This window comes from Polyodon spathula, chromosome 11 (genome assembly GCF_017654505.1).
Source record: "Polyodon spathula isolate WHYD16114869_AA chromosome 11, ASM1765450v1, whole genome shotgun sequence".
Classification (NCBI taxonomy): domain Eukaryota; kingdom Metazoa; phylum Chordata; class Actinopteri; order Acipenseriformes; family Polyodontidae; genus Polyodon; species Polyodon spathula.
Genome location: NC_054544.1, coordinates 47,135,032 through 47,157,493, shown reverse-complemented (window position 1 = coordinate 47,157,493; position 22,462 = coordinate 47,135,032). Strand labels below are relative to the sequence as shown.

The 22,462-nt window shown below is 43.9% G+C and overlaps 1 protein-coding gene across 2 annotated transcripts in view; it reads left to right on the top strand.

Moving 5' to 3' along the window:
* The window catches only part of ankmy1 (ankyrin repeat and MYND domain containing 1), a 103,276-nt gene that overhangs the window by 34,071 nt on the left and 46,743 nt on the right, over positions 1–22,462 (top strand). For both annotated transcript variants that reach the window (XR_005951093.1, XM_041263088.1), the window contains exons 8-14: positions 1,348–1,519; positions 2,418–2,558; positions 6,061–6,213; positions 9,046–9,153; positions 11,625–11,756; positions 17,706–17,819; positions 18,050–18,215. Coding sequence is in view for 1 of the 2 variants with exons in the window: in XM_041263088.1 (XP_041119022.1) it covers positions 1,348–1,519; positions 2,418–2,558; positions 6,061–6,213; positions 9,046–9,153; positions 11,625–11,756; positions 17,706–17,819; positions 18,050–18,215 (986 nt within the window). In the remaining variant the exon portion in view is untranslated. The remainder of the gene's footprint in view (positions 1–1,347; positions 1,520–2,417; positions 2,559–6,060; positions 6,214–9,045; positions 9,154–11,624; positions 11,757–17,705; positions 17,820–18,049; positions 18,216–22,462) is intronic.

Here is a 22,462-nt window from a genome sequence, read left to right as displayed (position 1 = left end):
TGTACATGGATTAGGGAGTGGTTAACATGTAGAAAACAGAAAGTACTGATTAGAGGAAAAACCTCAGAATGGAGTGTGGTAACCAGCGGTGTACCACAGGGATCAGTATTAGGTCCTCTGCTATTCCTAATCTACATTAATGATTTAGATTCTGGTATAGTAAGCAAACTTGTTAAATTTGCAGACGACACAAAAGTAGGAGGAGTGGCAAACACTGTTGCAGCAGCAAAGGTCATTCAAAATGATCTAGACAAGATTCAGAACTGGGCAGACACATGGCAAATGACATTTAATAGAGAAAAGTGTAAGGTACTGCACGCAGGAAATAAAAATGTACATTATAAATATCATATGGGAGATATTGAAATTGGAGAAGGAATCTATGAAAAAGACCTAGGAGTTTTTGTTGACTCAGAAATGTCTTCATCTAGGCAATGTGGGGAAGCTATAAAAAAGGCTAACAAGATGCTCGGATACATTGTGAAAAGTGTTGAATTTAAATCAAGGGAAGTAATGTTAAAACTGTACAATGCACTTGTAAGACCTCATCTTGAATATTGTGTGCAGTTCTGGTCACCTCGCTATAAAAAAGATATTGCTGCTCTAGAAAGAGTGCAAAGAAGAGCGACCAGAATTATTCCAGGCTTAAAAGGCATGTCATATGCAGACAGGCTAAAAGAATTGAATCTGTTCAGTCTTGAACAAAGAAGACTACGTGGCGACCTAATTCAAGCATTCAAAATTCTAAAAGGTATTGACAGTGTCGACCCAAGGGACTTTTTCAGCCTGAAAAAAGAAACAAGGACCAGGGGTCACAAATGGAGTTTAGAAAAAGGGGCATTCAGAACAGAAAATAGGAGACACTTTTTTACACAGAGAATTGTGAGGGTCTGGAATCAACTCCCCAGTAATGTTGTTGAAGCTGACACCCTGGGATCCTTCAAGAAGCTGCTTGATGAGATTTTGGGATCAATAAGCTACTAACAACCAAATGAGCAAGATGGGCCGAATGGCCTCCTCTCGTTTGTAAACTTTCTTATGTTCTTATGTTCTTAATAATTGTAATAATGATAATAATAATAGCAGATAAATATCTGCTCACCGTGTTTTGTCTGTATAGTCCATTTTGTTTGTCTTTTTTGTTTTGGTGATAAGTGCCGTGTCCTGTGTTTTTGTTCTGTTATAAACCTTTTATTTACTGTCTGTTCATTCATTAAATACTGAGCGAAACCATTCACTCAGCTCACCAAACTCCACCTTTCTCTCTGTTTATTTCTGGGTTCCTGTTTCTGGTCTGACGTGCCCCATTCCAGCTGTCTTTGTGACAATGTTGCATTGTGTTTACAGGCACAGGAGGAGGTGGGGTACCATCCAGCTGCTGTTGTGCAGGGGGGCAGACCCCAGCGCGTCACAGGTGCCCATGCCAGTGCTCTTCCTGGCAATCCAAGCCAAAGACACAAAAGCAGTGCGTCACCTACTTGAGTGTCAGGCCAGAACAGACATGCCACTGCCCAAAAAGGTACATCCACCCTCCTGTCCTCCCCTTCCCCTTCCTTCTCTGTCCAGTGCTCTCCCCCTCCTTTTCTTAACTCTCCCACTCCCACCCTCCCCTTCACCCTTACCTCTCTCTGTCCCTGTGGCAGGCTGGTGAGTGGATAGAGGCCCAGAGACAGTCTGCAGTTCAAGAAAAATACTGATTTTATTATAAATAACACAAAATAAAAGTGCACAATGGCAAAATAAAAGGATTTAAACACAACAACAACAATACAAAAACAAACTTCCAAAAACAAGGTTTCCAGGCTGGGCAATGCCTTCACTGGATTCACCAACACCAACACCAACACCAACACCAACACCAACACCAACACCAACACCAACACCAACACCAACACCAACACCAACACCAACACCAACACCAACACCAACACCAACACCAACACCAACACCAACACCAACACCAACACCAACACCAACACCAACACCAACCTGCTTCCTCAGCTCCCTCCTCCAAATGAGAAGCAGAGGCCTCCTTTTATGTCAGGTGGCTGGGCGCTGATTAATCGTTAATTAACCTAATCAACTAATCAACCCCACTCACCTGAACATAATAAACCCAGGCAGGTAGGAGAAATTAAACCCATCCCTGCCAATTTAAAAAGGGCAGAGCTTAGCTCTGCCACAGTCCCTCTCTCTATTTTGTTTAAAAAATTTAATTGAAAAACAAATTGAAAATGACACTTGGTTCAGTTTTCAGGGACAATTTAATGGAAACATTTTTCAGCATTTTTGTCTTGTAGCTAAATAAGTGATTATCTTCTTTGAAATGCATTAAACAGGATGCCTGTAGCTTGTTTGTCATGATCTCCCCTTCATTTTACCCTCTTATTGATCATTTTATTCCCCTCTTCTCTCAGCAAAAAGGTCTGTACCCCCTGCACATGGCGGCTGGCCTGTCTGGGAAGGAAGGGGTCAGGATCACAGAGCTGCTGCTGAACGCTCTGGCAGACCCAGACGTGCGAGCTCAGGATGCCGAAGAAATCTACGAGCCTGACAAGGTGAGTGAAGCTCAGGCCCTGCACACCCATGTGGGTTTTTCTGTTTACCTGCTGAGTTAATTTACAGACAAGGGCAGCAGTTGATTGGACGGCTGCAGTTCTTTGACTGGCTAGTAAGTGTGTCCCAGAGGAACGTCTCATGATAAAAGATCCAGGACCATCCACAATACTCCAGACAACAAACTTGTCTTTTATGAAAGAAACCAACACTGTGACCACCATGTGTGGAACTGGGCTGGGGGTTTTAAACCTACATGGAGTAGGGATTCGTTTAGGGATTATAAATCACACAAAGTATAACAAGGTGTGTGAGTGGAACCTGTGATAGTGATATAGTCACGGCACCTTTTGTTTTCTAATTGTGTTTTATTTTGCCTTTTTTGTACATTTGCAGCTTGTCCCCCGTATGCTACCATTGCTGGTACCAGTGTCATGGGAAATAAGTTAGCCGTGAAATAAGTTAGCGTTTGCCTTTTTGAGCCTTTCTACGCACTCGCTAATTGGAGAATTTAAAGGCAAAGTTAAGCCGTCTCTATTTTCTGTCAGTAAACTTTAATTTAGAAAATTGTTTTACTTTTAAAAATGTTGTCAGGATCTTTATTAAAGCTACATTATATGTGGTTAAAATCGAAAACACATTGTTATAATATTAATAACACGTTCTATTGTATCATGTTGTATTTTATTTAATAATAGTGGTTAACATTAAGCTACAAAGACGATTTATTTTTATGTGCAATTAGATTTGTGTTAAATCGTTATAACAACACTTTTTAAATAATATGACAGTATCTAGTATTTAACATTCCCAGTTTAAACATCATCAGAGTTGTCATTTTAAGTTTGTAATCACCGGATATAGGTTTTCTTTGTACAAATATTACCGAAAGAGAAATAAATACGACATTCTATATATTGGTTACGACATATCAGAAACAATTAAGCATTAAGATTTATTTTTATGTGCAATTAGATTATTACAGCTGTCAAGTCACAAACCCCGCCCCTCTATAATGTATACTGCCCAGGCCCACCCCCAAAAAAGCGCAAAATCTAAAACAATTTATTTTTTATAAAAATATACAAAAAACAAAACCAGCCCGCAGCACAAGCATCGATCTGTAAGCACTGCACTCTGATTTATCATTCATAATACAGGTGTGTGTATATACACGTCCATATATATGAAGTCTGCGTGTGTTTCTTCGTATGATCGTATGAAAGTATGTATCGGAAGCCAATTGTTTTGTGTGTTTCTCAAACGATCTATCTATATATCTCTTAAAACACCATCTTTCACTAAAGACGTATGTTTTCTGTATATATTAAAATGTAGACTTGATTAAAACTTCAAAAACAGTATTCTCTGTATCAATATGTGTTTGTACCCACTTCCCCATAACATTTATTAAAACAAATACAAAACAACCAGGCATTTTACTGTGAAAATAATAACTTGGTTAAACTCGAGCCTACACAGATTAAACGCTTATATTTGTTTACGCCACAGTATGATGACACAACATTTTTGAAAGGAAATAAACATTTGGCAAGTAGTGATTTTAACTCTGCATAAACATAAATTATACTGACAAAATAATGTTTTTTAAAATATTTATTTTTGCTAAAAACCACAACTGCACATCCAAACACAGCGAGCGCTGTACTTTAAATAAAATGTTTATCGAAAAACTTAAATGTACATTTACACTTTGATAAATAAGACGACACATTTTTTTAAACAGAAAAATAATGTCTGCAATACACTTCGATAAAAATGCCAAACGTCACATTTTTAAACAAAAAAAATACGGTGTGCAATACCTGTTTTTGTTTCTTAAAAAAATACAAATAGCATCTGTAAAATCTTGGATAAATCTCCACAGAACCTTGCCTTTAACTTCTAAAATTTGCACATGTGCAGAAAGGCTCAAAAAGGCAAAGGCTAACTTATTTCATGCTAACTTATTTCCTGTGACACCATCACATGGTTTTCTGTCATTGGAAATGTGCGCTGGTGTGGAGTTTCAACTACTCTTCCATGTCTTTCCTCGTCTATCAATAGACAACCCCGGAATGCCGGAATATTGGGTTAGCAGGGAGGGAGTTCATTCCTCCCTGCCACTAACCACGTGGTAATGTGGCTGGAGCTGTGAATGGAATATATGATGATTAATTAGGCTCCAGTCACAGGTGTATAAAAAGGGTGATCACGGGTGTTAATATTAGAGTTAATGCTGTTGTTAAAAGGTAAAGGTGTGTTGGTGTGCTGTCCTGTATTTTCTGTGAGTTTTATATAGACCTTTTGTTTAGGCCCTTGTGCCATTTGTTTTGTTAATGTGTTTTTGTCTGTACTGTGTAGTGTTGTAAATAAATGTGCATGATAGTGCTCTAACTGCAGCTCTATTGTCTCTGGCTCTCCTTCCTGCCTGTTACCAGCCTTGGCTGTGATGCTACCCTGTCACACAAGCTCACATTCCAGTATACGCTGGCCCTCTGGAGGGCTTTCTCAAACCGAACAAGCAAAGTGTATATTTTAACAGCACCTGTTAGCAGCAGTGCCGTAACATCTCATCCCTTTGTTAGTACGTTGTGTTTAATGTGTCTATCTACTTGTCATAAAACTTGGATTGAACATTATTTAGCAGAAGTTATTGAGTGAATCAGACTCTTGTGATATAGGGGGTTGTCGGTATATCCGTCCATCTGTATATTGTTGTGGAAGGGTGGTGGGTAGTTCACTGACACATGGGAGACAGAAAGGTGTACTTGAAACACCGCACAGGTGCCCAGTTTTATTAATGCACTTTCTTTTGTTTCTCTGTTCAATGATTTATTTTAACCCGCAGAGGGCGCAGGATCATGGGAATACCAATGCTGGTAAACAAAGTGCAGACGCACTCGCAGATGCTCAAAAGAATAATCAAAGACAAAAGGTGAAGGAAAAAGGGAAAATAAAACACAGTAATAAAACTACAAAATAAAGGTGCTGCACTCGGCAGCGTTACCCCGACCATCGCTATCCGCACGGCCTGGATCTCTGTCCTATGCTCACTCCCGCAGCCTGCTATGTGGGGTCTGCCCAAGGTTTCCCTGCTAGTAATATTTTATTCTATATTTTATTATGGTTTCTTTCTTTTCCGACTGTTCTCGGTCCTGGAGCAGAGCTTCCACTAGCTCGTGGTTTTGTCTTTCAGGGGCAGAGCTGAGGGAACCGCAGGGCGTTATTCTATAGGGCCAGCAATCCCCCCAAGGCTCGCCTCTCAGACAGAACCCACACACCCTCTCTCCCACCTCTCCGTGTCACTGCCATGACCGGCAGGCGGATATTGTAAAGCTGCTGCCCTCTTCCTGCAGCACTATGAATGCACCAGAAGAGTCAGCACAGATCTCCCCCAGCTACAATCATACTTGCATGTTTGCTAATAGAGATCCGGTTAGGAGTTAGAACGCTCTCTCCGCTGCCTGTGTCCTTGTGTAACAGCGTCTCTGTCTCTCTCAGAAAGCCAGCACGGAACCCCCTCCAGGGTTCAGTTTGAAGTCCTCCAGCCCCAGTGGCCCACCGCCACAGTACTACCAAGCCCCTGCCGGCCTGCCAGAGGAAGGAGGGAGGACACCACTTCACGTGGCCTGCATGAGGGACAGTGACTACCAGGTGACAGAGCCTTCCACTGCACTACACTCACCACCTCCATTCACTGCACTCACCACCTCCATTCACTGCACTCTGCTGCACTCACCGCCTCCATTCACTGCACGCTACTGCACTCACCACCTCCATTCACTGCACTCCACTGCACTCACCACCTCCATTCACTGCACTCACCACCTCCATTCACTGCACTCTACTGCACTCGCCACCTCCATTCACTGCACTCGCTGCCTCCATTTACTGTACTCTACTGCACTCACCACCTCCATTCACTGCACTCTACTGCACTCACCACCTCCATTCACTGCGCTCTACTGCACTCACCACCTCCATTCACTGCACTCTACTGCACTCACCACCTCCATTCACTGCACTCACCGCCTCCATTCACTGCACTCTGCTGCACTCACCATCTCCATTCACTGCACTCTACTGCACTCACCACCTCCATTCACTGCACTCTACTGCACTCACCATCTCCATTCACTGCACTCTACTGCACCCACCACCTCCATTTACTGCACTCTACTGCGCTCACCACCTCCATTCACTGCGCTCTACTGCACTCACCACCTCCATTCACTGCGCTCTACTGCACTCACCACCTCCATTCACTGCACTCTACTGCACTCACCACCTCCATTCACTGCACTCTACTGCGCTCACCACCTCCATTAGAACATAAGAAGAACATAAGAAAGTTTACAAACGAGAGGAGGCTATTCGGCCCATCTTGCTCGTTTGGTTGTTAGTAGCTTATTGATCCCAAAATCTCATCAAGCAGCTTCTTGAAGGATCCCAGGGTGTCAGCTTCAACAACATTACTGGGGAGTTGATTCCAGACCCTCACAATTCTCTGTGTAAAAAAGTGTCTCCTATTTTCTGTTCTGAATGCCCCTTTTTCTAAACTCCATTTGTGACCCCTGGTCCTTGTTTCTTTTTTCAGGCTGAAAAAGTCCCTTGGGTCGACACTGTCAATACCTTTTAGAATTTTGAATGTTTGAATTAGGTCGCCACGTAGTCTTCTTTGTTCAAGACTGAACAGATTCAATTCTTTTAGCCTGTCTGCATATGACATGCCTTTTAAGCCCGGAATAATTCTGGTCGCTCTTCTTTGCACTCTTTCTAGAGCAGCAATATCTTTTTTATAGCGAGGTGACCAGAACTGAACACAATATTCAAGATGAGGTCTTACTAGTGCATTCTTTCTTTCATCACCACCTCCATTCACTGCACTCTACTGCACTCACCACCTCCATTCACTGCACTCACCACCTCCATTCACTGCACTCTGCTGCACTCGCCACCTCCATTCACTGCACTCTACTGCACTGACCACCGCCATTCACTGCGCTCTACTGCACTCACCACCTCCATTCACTGCGCTCTACTGCACTCACCACCTCCATTCACTGCACTCTACTGCACTCACCATCTCCATTCACTGCACTCTACTGCACCCACCACCTCCATTCACTGCACTCTACTGCGCTCACCACCTCCATTCACTGCGCTCTACTGCACTCACCACCTCCATTCACTGCGCTCTACTGCACTCACCACCTCCATTCACTGCACTCTACTGCACTCACCACCTCCATTCACTGCACTCTACTGCGCTCACCACCTCCATTCACTGCGCTCACCACCTCCATTCACTGCACTCTACTGCACTCACCACCTCCATTCACTGCACTCACCACCTCCATTCATTGCACTCTGCTGCACTCGCCACCTCCATTCACTGCACTCTACTGCACTGACCACCTCCATTCACTGCACTTTACTGCACTCGCCAGCTCCATTCACTGCACTCACCACCTCCATTCACTGCACTCTGCTGCACTCACCACCTCCATTCACTGCGCTCACGACCTCCATTCACTGCTCTCTACTGCACTCACCACCTCTATTCACTGCACTCTGCTGCACTCACCACCTCCATTCACTGCACTCTACTGCACCCACCACCTCCATTCACTGCACTCTGCTGCACTCACCACCTCCATTCACTGCACTCTACTGCACCCACCACCTCCATTCACTGCACTCTACTGCACCCACCACCTCCATTCACTGCACTCTACTGCACTCACCACCTCCATTCACTGCTCTCTACTGCGCTCACTGCCTCCATTCACTGCACTGTACTGCACTCACCGCCTCCATTCACTGCACTCTACTGCACTCACCACCTCCATTCACTGCATTCACCACCTCCATTCACTGCACTCTACTGCACTCACCACCTCCATTCACTGCACTCACCACCTCCATTCACTGCTCTCTACTGCGCGCACCGCCTCCATTCACTGCACTGTACTGCACTCACCGCCTCCATTCACTGCACTCTACTGCACTCACCACCTCCATTCACTGCACTCACCACCTCCATTCACTGCACTCTACTGCACTCACCACCTCCATTCACTGCACTCTACTGCACTTGCCACCTCCATTTGCTGCGCTCACCACCTCCATTCACTGCACTCTACTGCACTCACCACCTCCATTCACTGCACTCACCACCTCCATTCACTGCACTCTACTGCACTCACCACCTCCATTCACTGCACTCTACTGCACTCGCCACCTCCATTCACTGTGCTCACCACCTCCATTCACTGCACTCTACTGCACTCACCACCTCCATTCACTGCACTCTACTGCACTCACCACCTCACCACTTGATCAGACTGTGCTTCTCTCCACTTCACCTCCTCACTCTGCCTGTATAGAGATGCAGGGCATGTTGTTAGCAGGCTGGGGGCTCAGTTTGAGAGAGAGTTGACAGAGCCCACTCTCAGCTGCTATATAATGAGCTTCTCATTCTAGAATGCCCGGGACGTAGTCGCACTGTTGCTGAAGCACAAGGCCAACCCCAACACACTGTGGAGCGGCCACTCCCCACTCTCATTAGCTGTCGCCAGCGGCAATGATTTGGTAAGCATTCATATCTGTAATTCATTTACAACAGATAACATATGACATTTTAGGATACCACTTCAGGGAAGTATTTCTTATTAAAATATTTCTTTGAAGAGGAGAAGATTGTATATTCAGGGGTATCAAGATATTTAGTAATCAAGGGGGTTTGAGTGCATTACTGTTCCACCCCCAGACCCCTCAGTGCAGCTGTAATGGTGGCTTTCACAGTACATACATAGTTAATGAAGTTTGTAACAGGATTAATAGAAGATACACCATGAACATTCAAAGAGTACTTTTGTTATGTCACAAATGAGGATGAGGCTGAATAACCTGGATGAGCCCCCATAAGTTGAATGTACAGAAAAGAAAGTATGTTTCAACCTAAATTTGAAGAGGTGAATTTGGAGAATCCCTTAGATCAATCTGCTAGCAGTGTTTAATTTTGAGCATTGTGTCGTGTAGTGCAGTGGTTTTCAGCCTGTGGTATGAGTACCAGTACTGGTGTGTGACAGGCTTGCAATGGTATGCACCAGCAGTTGACCTTTATAATGAGATGATTTCTCAACCACAATACTCCCCCAGTCGCACCATCGTAATATATCAATCTGTTTGTACCACTGAATCACAGAGAATGAGAAATTATGATGCTGGGCTCCTGACTGCGACTAAAATGGTTGTAAATACAACATCAAAAAAGTATTGACAGCTGTTTTATCGGGGTTAGACACAAAAATGCTACCTCTCCCTCTAAAAGCATGTAACAATTTGATCAAATACAATTGCTTGTAAGTGCAGAGAGGTGCTGTATTAACACAGCAGAATATGGGAACCCCAGCTTTTTGCAACAGTTGTGATGGTGATCAAACCTGTGTGAGTACTGTTGTTTAAAAATGTAGCTTAAAATGAACAGTTGCATTTAAGAAATGTAGAACAAGAACAGCGAAAAACAAAAATTTAACTACACTTAAGGTTTGTGTGTTGCACGTGCCATTAACAAAATGCCATGGAAACTTAAACTAATGAAACTAATTAATGAAGGGCTGCAATGTGGCAAAAAGCTCAGTAATTGAACAAACAATGAAGTGAAAAGTTATCATACCAAGCTGAAAAATATTTTTTATTTGTGAACTCCAATAAAGCAATGTTATCTTTCGCCAGTCAAAGTTTTGAGTCAACACAAATTGATTTTTTTTTCATTTGTTGCATCTTGTATCTCATAGTTTAATTGCACAGCATAGTCCCCAGTGAAAGATGAATGGGAGCTGTATACTAAAGCAGGGTCAGCTGTCAGCTGTCAATCTGACCATTTTAAGAAATGTGAAAGCAGAACGCACAGACTTAGTACTGTAAAGGAAGTGTACTGCTGAGAAAAAAAATGAATGGGATTAAAAATTAAATATACTGCAGCTTACTTGATTGCAGTAAAAATTTTAAATAAAATGCCTTTCACTAAATTTAGCTCTCAGATTGTGCTAATAAAAATATCTAAAACATTGGACAATGTACTTGCTGTGGCATTTAGTATAATAAATATAGCAGAACAAACTCACTGCAATTTAAATGTTTTTACTGAAAAAATAAATGGTAACATGAAATCATAAGCTCTGAGTGTGGAACATGCTGTCAGATCAGGACTTCACTAACACCGAGCACGGGAGCTGCAGCATGCTACTTCCATATTACAACTGGACACAAGTAAAGGTGTGGTCACCAATTCCATACAAACATTTAAAACAAACATGCAGAGTTCATTGCAGTCATCAGTACAGACACAACAAACCTGGTTGTAATTGGGTAGGTCTCAGTTTTACAACAGCTGTTTAAGATTGCACAAAGTTACTGGTACACCTGGTGGTCCCTGCTAGAAACACTGGTACTCGAGATGAAAAGGTTGAAAACAACTGGTGTAGGGTGTGTCTAACTGTTATATTATGGTTGTGCAGTTTAACATTTCTTATAACAAAAATAGACACAACGTACTAAAGTGTTCACTGCTCAGGATAACATCTATACACAGAGTGCTGGATTCTTAATGGTGATTGGTTGATTTGTCATGTGATTTTAGTGCGTTGTAAAAAAAAAAACTGCTCTGTGCAGTGAGGGTCAGTATCTCATTGGGTGAGTGAAGGTCATTATCTCATTGGGTCAGTGAGGCTCAGTGTCTCATTGGGTCAGTGAGGGTCAGTGTCTCATTGGGTCAGTGAGGGTCAATGTCTCATTGGGTCAGTGAGGGTCAGTGTCTCATTGGGTCAGTGTCTCATTGGGTCAGTGTGGGTCAGTGTCTCATTGGGTCAGTGAGGGTCAGTATCTCATTGGGTCAGTGAAGGTCAGTATCTCATTGGGTCAGTGAGGGTCAGTATCTCATTGGATCAGTGAGGGTCAGTATCTCATTGGATCAGTGAGGGTCAGTGAGGGTCAGTGTCTCATTGGGTCAGTGAAGGTCAGTGTCTCTTTAATTCATTGTGTCTCTTTTGTGTCTGCAGGCTATAGAGGAGCTCCTGGCAGGAGGCGCTGACCCAAACCTGCCGCTGTCCAGCCGAGTGGGGAGTGTGCTCTGTGCTGCTGTCAACATCACCTACGATGGCAAAAGAAACTCGCAACAGAAAACCACTCTGGTAAACAACACTGCCACCTACTGCACCAGGCCAGGACTGCAGCAGTTTAAAACAATTTCTGCAAAATTATACAATCGCATACAAGAGTATATTTAATACCTAATACATTGGTCCTCAAAGTAATTTGGGCACGGACATAAATTGATCTTACTTGGCTGACTTAAACACTGCCTTCCCGCGACATATACAGTGTGTGTGTGTGTGTATGTATATGTGTGTATATATATATATATTGTAAGGTACCAGGGAGGGGGGTAAAATCCTTCCCTGCTAAAAACCTTGTGAGAATGCATATTTGGGTGTTATGGGGTTTAATTGTAATTGTTTTAATGATTTAGTTATTCCTCGGCACCTGATCGTAATTATAAATTAGAGACAGGTGCAGGGTATTTAAAAGAGGCAGCCAGACTGATCGGGGCTGCTGAGTGAAGAGCCCGACTGCGTGTGTGTCCAGTCGTATTGAAGAGAGTGCTGAGAGAAGCCCGTTTTGGTGTTTGTCAGGTAAACGGCTTAGCCGTCCTGTGGTTTAGTGAGGAACCAGTCTATGTTTAGTCAGAGCTCCAAGAGGGAGCTAGGCATTTGTTTTGTTTTCATTTCTGTGTTTATTAAAAAGTGCGCGTCAGCGCCGTAAAAGATCAATTTTTGTGTCCTGGGTCTATCTTAAAGGGGCAACGAACTCCGTGAGTGCGAGGATCGTTTACATATGGTACCAGAAGTGTGTGTGGGCGCCCCTATGACCCAGTAAAATGGAAACCCTAGAGGATTTGGTCGCTTTGATGAAGAGAAACACTGCTGCTCAGATTGAGCAGAATAAGAGATGGAGATTGGAACTTGGATTGCCAGAGCCAGAGCCGACGGAGCTAGATCTGCTGCTCCAAAAATGGGAGCAGGCAAGACAAGCCCAGCCGCCGCTCCCAGAGCCCAGAGAAGAGGAGCCGCCGCTCCCAGAGCCCAGAGAAGAGGAGCCGCCGCTCCCAGAGCCCAGAGAAGAGGAGCCACCGCTCCCAGAGCCCAGAGAGGGAGAAGCGATGAACAAAGAGGAGGAGGTGAGGTGCCCACCTCCATCACCCCAGCGAACCAGTCCGGCACTGCCAGTTGCGGTCCCTTGCCCCTTGCTCCTGGACACCCTGCCGGTCTTCCTAGACCTTCCTGCGCTGGACCTGGAGCCCAGGAGTCTGCAACATTGGCCACAGCTTTTCCCCTGGTTCCCTGCTCCGCTCTTCCCGAGCACCCAGACGTCGCTGGGCTGCTGCCAGACGTCGCTGTTGCTCCCCCTGTTCGCTGCTTCGCTCCCCCTGGGTGATCGGACATCGCTGCGCCGGTCCCCAGTGGAAGATCTCTGTCCACTGCTGCATCCTCCTGTTCCCCGGTCGTCACTTCGGTCGGCCCTGTCATCCCGGTGGGGTCCCTTGTCGCCGGTTCATGGTCCCTTCCCGGAAGTGCCGGAAGGTTCGACCCACCCTCAAGTCCGCCCGTGGAAGAGGGCGGAAATGGACATTTCGGGACTTGAGTGTGGGTGGTTGTGTTTTAGGGGAGGGGGTGGCCTTGGTATGGCCGATCAGTGTTTCACACTTGAGGGGGAGGATGTGTAAGGTACCAGGGAGGGGGGTAAAATCCTTCCCTGCTAAAAACCTTGTGAGAATGCACATTTGGGTGTTATGGGGTTTAATTGTAATTGTTTTAATTGTTTAGTTATTCCTCGGCACCTGATCGTAATTATAAATTAGAGACAGGTGCAGGGTATTTAAAAGAGGCAGCCAGACTGATCGGGGCTGCTGAGTGAAGAGCCCGACTGCGTGTGTGTCCAGTCGTATTGAAGAGAGTGCTGAGAGAAGCCCGTTTTGGTGTTTGTCAGGTAAACGGCTTAGCCGTCCTGTGGTTTAGTGAGGAACCAGTCTATGTTTAGTCAGAGCTCCAAGAGGGAGCTAGGCATTTGTTTTGTTTTCATTTCTGTGTTTATTAAAAAGTGCGCGTCAGCGCCGTAAAAGATCAATTTTTGTGTCCTGGGTCTATCTTAAAGGGGCAACGAACTCCGTGAGTGCGAGGATCGTTTACAATATATATATATATATATATATATATATATATATATATATATATATATAATATATATATATATATATATATATATATAATATATATTTTATTAAGCGTTTTAGTGGCAGTTATTCTTAGCTTACTCTGATAAGGCCAAGTCTCAGGCAGTAGTAATTGTGCGTGGTGCACTTATTATTAAAATAATTTATATAAAATACGCAATGCAAATATTTTTGAAATAGCATGTTTACACAGATAACCATGAATAAACTAAAATAAGAGGATAGCTAGCATCTCACTTTGTTTCAATTTAGCAAATTTGTCACCACTAATCTGTTTTAAAGATTGCTCATTTGTAGTAAAATTATTCAGAGAAAGTGAATTCATAATTAAATCGACTATGGTGTTTCCCCTGTCTGGTGAAATTAAAAAATATATATAGAGAAAATTATATTCTAACTACTGAAATGTATTATTTTTCATAATAAGTCAGCCCGCCTCCGCTCACGAATGATTGAACAGCTGTCAATTCTTTCACTTTCCTAACTTGGCAGATATTTGACTCTCCTATTGGTTAAACTTACTGTCAGTACCTGCAACTGAAACAGTTTATGTCCCACCCAGCTAAGTTATTACTGGGCTACTGCAGAGATAATGCAGATATTCAATTGGTTGATCGTATTGCAGAGTACGTACAAGCACAGCATAAGTGAACAGCACTGTCAACAGACTGCTGTGACGCTTTTGTTGGAAAACTTGTTTAAAGATTTATTTATTTTCCCCACTCTACCACCCACCAGAAATGTATTCAGGACACATAATTTAAGAACAGCTGACGCAGGCACGATGGCCTGGCTTCGCGGGCACAAATTTGCCCGCGGGCACCACTTTGAGGACCACTGACCTAATACAAGGTAATTCAAGAAAACATTTTAAATACAAGCATTTAATGAACATTAGCCACTGATAAATACACAATTTCTAATAGTTCAGTAAACAATCTTCATAAAAAAACAAACACACTTAAGGAATTTCAAATATTTGTTCATGACAAAAGTATTGGCACCTTTACAATAAAAGTCTGTAAAAGGTTAATAGAACTAATTTTAAAATCTATTCATTGATTGAAAACCATTACACAGTAATTAAGCTGCATTATATAGTTAATAGCCAGAAAAAGAGGCAATTGGGGCTGATGTAAGGATATGTGCAATGTAAACAATTGCAGCTGCAAAATCCAAATAGCCAGCGGCCAGGCAATTATTTTGCCTATGTAAGCTTAAGAGCAATGCAAACTACTCAACACTCACAAATAATGAGCTACAATCATGATAATAAGGGTTTCAATGAGGGCTGTCTGTGCATCAGGCTATTTAGCAGCCCCACTTACAGCCCAAAGGTGAGGCGAGTTGGGAGTACAGAGAGCAGTCGGCGCTGTACGAGATTCGTGGAGCATGAAAATCAAACCAAACAAAAAAATATCTCAGAGAAAGAGCAGCAAAGTCCTCTTGGCACACAGAAAAGAAAAGTGTATTGAGGAGGAGCTGAGAGTCCTTACGGCTGAGGTCTAGCATGAATTTAAGTTATTTGTAAAAGCCTCAGCCAACATCAATTATATGCCATATGGTCTTCGATGGTGGCAGTGTCTTCTCAGTCTTGCCGTTCTCCTCCGAACGTGTCCTCTCCTAAACAAGAGCCAAGCGTCGCCGCATCAGGAAGTGTATCACAGCAGCCATCCTAAGGCCGATGACAGGTCTCTGCAGGTGTGTGCTTTTATACAGCTCTTAATTACTCAATTTTACAATGGTTTGCACCTTGTAAGAGGAGGTGCTAAATTGTTGGAGGTCAGAAATTGTCTAAGGGCAAAATCCTGACATCTCATTATAATGTTTGCGACCGCTTAGTATTCCAGATAGCCGCCCAATTCCATGCCCTTTTCTTCATTTGAATACATTATAAGAAAAAATACAATATAAGAAAGGTTACAAACGAGAGGAGGCCATTTGGCCCATCTTGCTCGTTTGGTTGTTAGTAGCTTATTGATCCCAGAATCTCATCAAGCAGCTTCTTGAAGAATCCCAGGGTGTCAGCTTCAACAACATTACTGGGGAGTTCGTTCCAAACCCTCGCAATTCTCTGTGTAAAAAAGTGCCTCCTATTTTCTGTTCTGAATGCCCCTTTATCTAATCTCTATTTTTGACACCTGGTCCTTATGCCTTTTTTCAGGTCGACATTGTCAGTACCTTTTATAATGTTGAATGCTTGAATCAGATCGCTGCATAGTCTTCTTTGTTCAAGACTGAATAGATTCAATTCTTTTAGCCTATCTGCTTATGTGACAGGGTGCTTGTGTCACGTGTGTGGGTAATGGCTGTTTAAACAATACAGAGAGACAGTGGAGGTGGAGTTGAAAGTGCAGTGTTTATTAATAACAAAAGGGGTCATGTGACTTTATTGTGATGGTATCACACAGATGACACATACAGCAAGCTGTACAAAAGGCAAAATAAAACACAGTACAAAAACTGCAAATAAAAGGTTCCACACAGGGAGAGCGCTAGCCTTATAAACGAGGCGTCCCGCTCCGGGAACCAGCTACACTACGTAACCCTCGATATACATTACATGGGATCACTATACCCTAAACTAACCTACTGATGAGCTGGTATTCATACAAAGACTGCTGCTTCACACGACCTCGGCTGGGCATTGCCTTCACAAGCACCGCTTGCAGTTTCAGGGTTTGTGTAGCTGTCATTCCTGCAGAGCGGACGTTCTCCTCCTGACTATACACAGCTCTCCTCTGTACCATGGCGTTGCAGTCGCCCAGAGCCATCTCCACCGGATGTTTTTAAACTGACGAACACTCGGTCAAGACCCGCCCACCTGCTGATTGAGGACCAGCACAGCCAATCACTTACTGCCCTTCCCCTTAACCTAGCAGGCAGAAAGTCTTAATTGAGCGCCTGTCTGTAAATAGTAATTTAATCACACAAATCAACTCCAAAAAGACATGCAATAAACCCATTTCCACATCCAAATTATACTAACACTAATTCCCCACCTGTGCATGGCAATTGCATTGCCACAGCAAATGACATGCATTCTGGTTGCTCTTCTTTGCACTCTTTTTAGAGCAGCAATATCCTTCTTGTAGTGAGATGACCAGAACTGAACACAGTATTCTGTTCACTTCCCTTGATTTAAATTCAACACTTTTGACTATATATTCAAGCATTTTGTTTTCACGGTAGTCGGAGCCCCACAAAGGGGAGCCGCCGACCATGAGGGGGGGGGGGGGGGGGGGGGTCAGGACACCAGCTCCCTCAGCCGCACTTTCGCGGCAGGAGAAACAGTTAAACACATAATTTATTTTCTGTGCTCTGTGAGCAAGTGTTTATTTTTGTGTTCTGTGATATACTGCACCAAAGCGCATCTTTTTGAACTGCAGGTACCTTTGTTGTGTGCTTCCTTCTCTGGTCTGACGTCACTGCTCAGCCATTTCCTGCCACAACCCTAAACAATAGTCCTTTTTTAAATGTAATACAAAGTGTGTCTGTATGATGGAGCATTGCTGCAAGTACATGTGAATGTGTACGTGTTACAGGTGTTGATATAACCCAGACACAGGCACTAGTGGGCTGGTAACCCTGTAGTGTTGAATAAAGGAGGTGTGTCCTGGCAAAACTTCCCAACGTTTCATTTTGCTTAATATTACTGTTAAAAAACTGTGTGGTGGGAAAACTAGATAACCCAGGAACATGTCATTTTTTTTAGAAAGTTTGGTTGGTAATAGGCAACAAAGCTTATTATCTAAAGAAAATGAAATTGTTTCATATTCAGCGCTACAGGCTTGTTTTTCTCACTCTTCTGCGTTCATTCAAAATCCTATTGTGTCCTTTGTGTCTTTAGCTGGAGAGGCTGGTCAGTGCTGGTGCCAACATCTTGATGCCCATTACATTAGGGGACGAGTTCAGAACAGCTGTGGGCACCGCAGTGGACTATGGATACTATGTGTTTTCTCAGGTATGTAACAGTGTACTACAGTGAAAGCATGGCAAAGGCTGCTGTATCTTTATAATGTGTAGAATCCTGCCCACAGTAAGAATGTGCCTCCAAGGAAGTCTCTGAAATAAGTAGAAATTGTCAGTAACTGGAACAACATTGCTCAGCATTTGAGTCTCAGTACAGGGTGTGAATCCTCGTTGAGCCTCTGTCTGAATCTTGACTGCCTCTATTTCTCTTGTCTGTTTCAGGACTGGCGTATCGCTCACACTCCCTACCATGCCCTGACCTCCCGGGAGAGGGAGGTGTACAACTCACGCAGGAATATGCTGAACCTCATGGGGGGGCTACTGCGCAGTGCTGCCGTGCAAAAGGAGAGGGAGCGTCTAGATAAGGAGAAGCAGCAGTGCATCCACAGTGAGCAACAATACCTCCCCATTCCAGCACGAGAACCCCATGCCAGCACAATTACCCTTATAACACTACAACCCCATTCCAGCACGAGAACCCCATTCCAGCACTAGAACCCCTATAGCACTACAACCCCAATCCAGCACGAGAACCCCATTCCAGCACTAGAACCCCTATAGCACTACAACCCCAATCCAGCACGAGAACCCCATTCCAGCACTAGAACCCCTATAGCACTACAACCCCAATCCAGCACGAGAACCCCATTCCAGCACTAGAATCCCTATATCACTAGAACCCCATACCAGCACTAGAACCCCATTCCAGCACGAGAACCCCATTCAAGCACAATAACCCCTTTAGCACTAGAGCGCCATTTCAGTACGAGAACCCCATACCAGCATTAGAACCCTATTCCAGCAGTAGAACCCTCAGCCAAGGCTTTACAGTGCTTCACATATCTCTAATTAGCACAAACAACATTCACTGCCCCTGTTTAGAAGGCTTTTCAATCTGTTGCTGCAGTGTTGTACTGTGTTGTGAGGGTCTCTCTGTGTGTTGCTGCTGCATTGTTGTAGTGTTGTGAGGGTCACTCTGTGTCTTATCAAGTACGAAATGTAACCATTACCTCATGGGTATTAATCCTTTGATACCGTCTAACCTGAATAGATATAGCACTGTCTGTGACGTAGTCGCGTCCGCTCCCAAGGGCAAAAAACTGCTGACACAAACATCATAATTCTTCCTTTCACTGACCTTAGAGAGATCTACAAACAGATAAGTATCATAGTTATATCTGACTTTATTGCTTGTGTTTTAAATCACTTAGTGCGATTAATTACATTAATTAATTTACCACTTACACGTATTGTGCACTCAGCTGTGGGTTTTCGTTTAGTCTCCATACGAAGCCACCAGCTCTGCCGCCCCTTCCCCGGGATCGAACACCTTAATTCAGCTACTTGTGCTCTCTCTTAAGCTTCTAGCTTCGGTTGAAGCGTAAAAATAAAACATTTGTTTTTGTTATAAAATCTATATTCAAATAATTGTAATTGTTTCATTACTGTATTGTGTGAGCATTTTGTTCTTTTTTAGAATCTGTGTGTGTGTTCAGTTTTTTTTTTTTCAGAAACTAACTCGGCTGCCGGGCTCAGTTGTTCAGCGTTAGACCAAGGCACGCTTGGGTCAAACTGCTTGCAGTGTTTTCCACAGTGTCTTGTTGCCACATTAATATCTGCTTGCAGAATTAGTCTGAAGACTGTTCACGCTCTAGCAGTAGGCTTTCTTCAGTTTTTCAAGCTGTTAGTTAGCCAAGAGTGTTATAGGTGGGCATCCCTATTCCGCTGCCGTGGTAACTGTAGGTCTCAGATCTGTTCCACATTGTACAACAAACGAGGTTACCCTGCCGATTCACTAAGCAGTTGCTGAGCTCAGCTCTGCTTCGTGTCTGGCTGCATGCAGTCCTCCTCATTGTGTTTCACTGCCACTGTGGTTTCTTCTTGCAGTACCATTGCGAGGGCTGTCATGGTGACAGCAGGCTTCCTCCAGTCTATACAGAAGCTATACAGGTGTGCATCCCCGCATATTGCTTCTTCGGTAACTGTAGGTCACTAATCTACTACCGTTCTTAGTGAACAAGGTTACTGTAACGGTAGTGGCCTGTGCTCTGCACAGTACCATACCATTTGCATCATACCATACTATTACACAGTACTGTGTAACGTACATTGTACACCATACTGTACCATTAAGTAAGCCTTAATATGTAAACTATAATAAGATCCAAAATAAAAAATTACATATAGTGCCTATAGGAAGTATTCACCCCCCTTGGATGTTTTCACAGTTTGTTGTGTTACAACCTGAAATCTTGATGCATTTAAATGGGATTTTTTTTCCTTTGATTTACACCACCTACTCAACACTTGAAGAGGCAAGAGAATTTTATTATGAAACAACAGTTAATGAAAAAAAATGTCTTGGTTAGATACAGTGCCTATAGAAAGTCTACACCCCCTTGAGCTTTTTTTTCACATTTTGTTGTGTTAGTGCCTCAGAGTTTCATGCATTTAAATGAGGATTTTTTTCCACTTCTCTACACACCATACTCCACACTGTTAAGGGGAAAAAAAAATTATTGAGAAAAAAATAAAATAAATAAATATGTGGAGGATAGGCACGGCAGATGCACTGCCTGTTTGGGTCCGTAGCATGCTGTGGAGGCACTTGCCAACTCCTGTGAGTTTTGTGCGTCTTTTACAAAGCACACACTGAAGAATGAGTGCCTTGCAACTCTATAGAGCGATCCTTGTCCATTCCACCTGGACAAGACTCCTCTCCATCTTCAACTCAGAAAGGGAGGGTTTTATCCTCCCCTGAGAGCTCTGTGTCTACGGAGAGCAGGAGAACTTCCCCCTCACCTCCTCTGGCTTATCCTCCTAAGAAGAGGAGGAGAAAGTGTCACCGGTCTCATGGATTGAAGAGCTCTGAGCAGCTGGATAAGCTCTGTCTCCTAACAGGGCAACGTGTTGGCTGAGCTATTACGTGAGCGCACTGCTCTCCCTCCTCTCTGTGCCAGTAGAGCAACATGTATAGAGCAACATAATATGGCAGCAAGAAGACCTGCTATATTGTTTACTCAGAGGAGATGGCTGATCCAGAGTTCCCCTCTGAGGAGGGAGACTCAGATAGTGCAACCTCTGTAGCACATATATCTTTGTCAGCAGAGCTTATGCTGCTGATTAAGAGGCTGACGGGTTCCATGGTCTGTAGATGACAAACAGAAGCACTCTATTTTTGAGGATGATCCCGCTCCTTCACAGGTGTCTCCTGCACTACACCTGGGCTATCTTTTTCAAGTCCAAAGTTAGAGTTTTTGAACAAAGACACTACCTGCCCGAATAAATAATGCAGGGTTTCGGAGACTATTCTCAAGAAGGCTTACTCAGCCGGTACGTTTGCCGCAGTGCTGGGCAACTACAACAGTGTCTTGGTAGCTTACCAGAGCTGTTTGTTAAAGTCTCTTTCATAGAACCACAGACCCACACCACAGCAGCTCGAGTAACTGCAGTTAGTAAATAAGAACCTATTCAACCTATATCAAAGTTTAACTGGCAAGAAGTGGGCTGTCCCAAGCGCATATAGCAGATGGGGACAAGGTGCCATTGCTGGATGCTCCCAGGTCCATGCTGTCCAATTCCAGGTCCATGCTGTCCAATTCCAGGTCCATGCTGTCCAATTCCAGGTCCATGCTGTCCACTCTGTTGGAGGATCAACAAAAAGCTCACAATAGTGACGTTTCAGAGGCTTGTGGGCTTGATGCCAGCAGCCTCCCAGACCCTTCCTTTAGGTCTTCTGCACATGTGATCTTCTCTTGGCCTTGCTTGGCAATGATTCAGGAGAGCACAGGTGGACCTTTTTGCCTCCCTAGAATCAACCCATTGTCCCCTCTGGTTCTCCATAACAGGAGCCGGGGACCCATTAGCAATAGCTGCCTTGGTACACCAGTGGCCGAGGCAGCTTCTGTGTGCCTTTCCGCCACTTGCCATGCTTCCTCTATGCTTAGAAAATATCAGGCAGGACCAGGCCAGGGTGCTATTAGTAGCCCCTTATTGGCCCAGGAGACTGTGGTAATACAGCTCGAGTGGCTGAAGCTTGCCAAAACACTGCGAACTGCTCAGTCAGGTGCAGGGGGACATTGTGGCATCCCAACCCATTGAGCCTTCAGCTCTGAGTGTGGCCCCTGAACGACACCTTACAGACTGCCAGAGTGGCGTCCATGCATTCCCACTATGGGTACAAGTGGGGTGTGGTTCAAACGTGGTTTTGACCCCACAACCTGTCCCATGGCAGTTACACTGTCATTTTTACAAGACCTTTTTGATGAGGGGAAATCCCTCTCTACATTAAAGGTCTACTTGGCAGCCATTTTGGCTTGTCATATTAAGATTGATTCAGTCTGTCCAGGAGCACATTTCCTAGCGGGGGGAATTTGAACAAGGAGCTTGGCAGCTCTGGCCGCCTATGGAAAGACATTGTCCCTCGCTGGAGGCTTAAGGCCTCATGCACTAAACAGCAGTAACCAGTTTATCATGCAGTAAGCCTGTTACTGCGTACTTTGTACACCTGCTATATTCACTAACCAGCGGCAAATAACTTTGCACACAAAATGAATAGCGTGAAAAACTATATCGCATGCGAGTCATTTACATACAATTAATAATGGTAATCCATGGAAATGTATTCAAATTCTC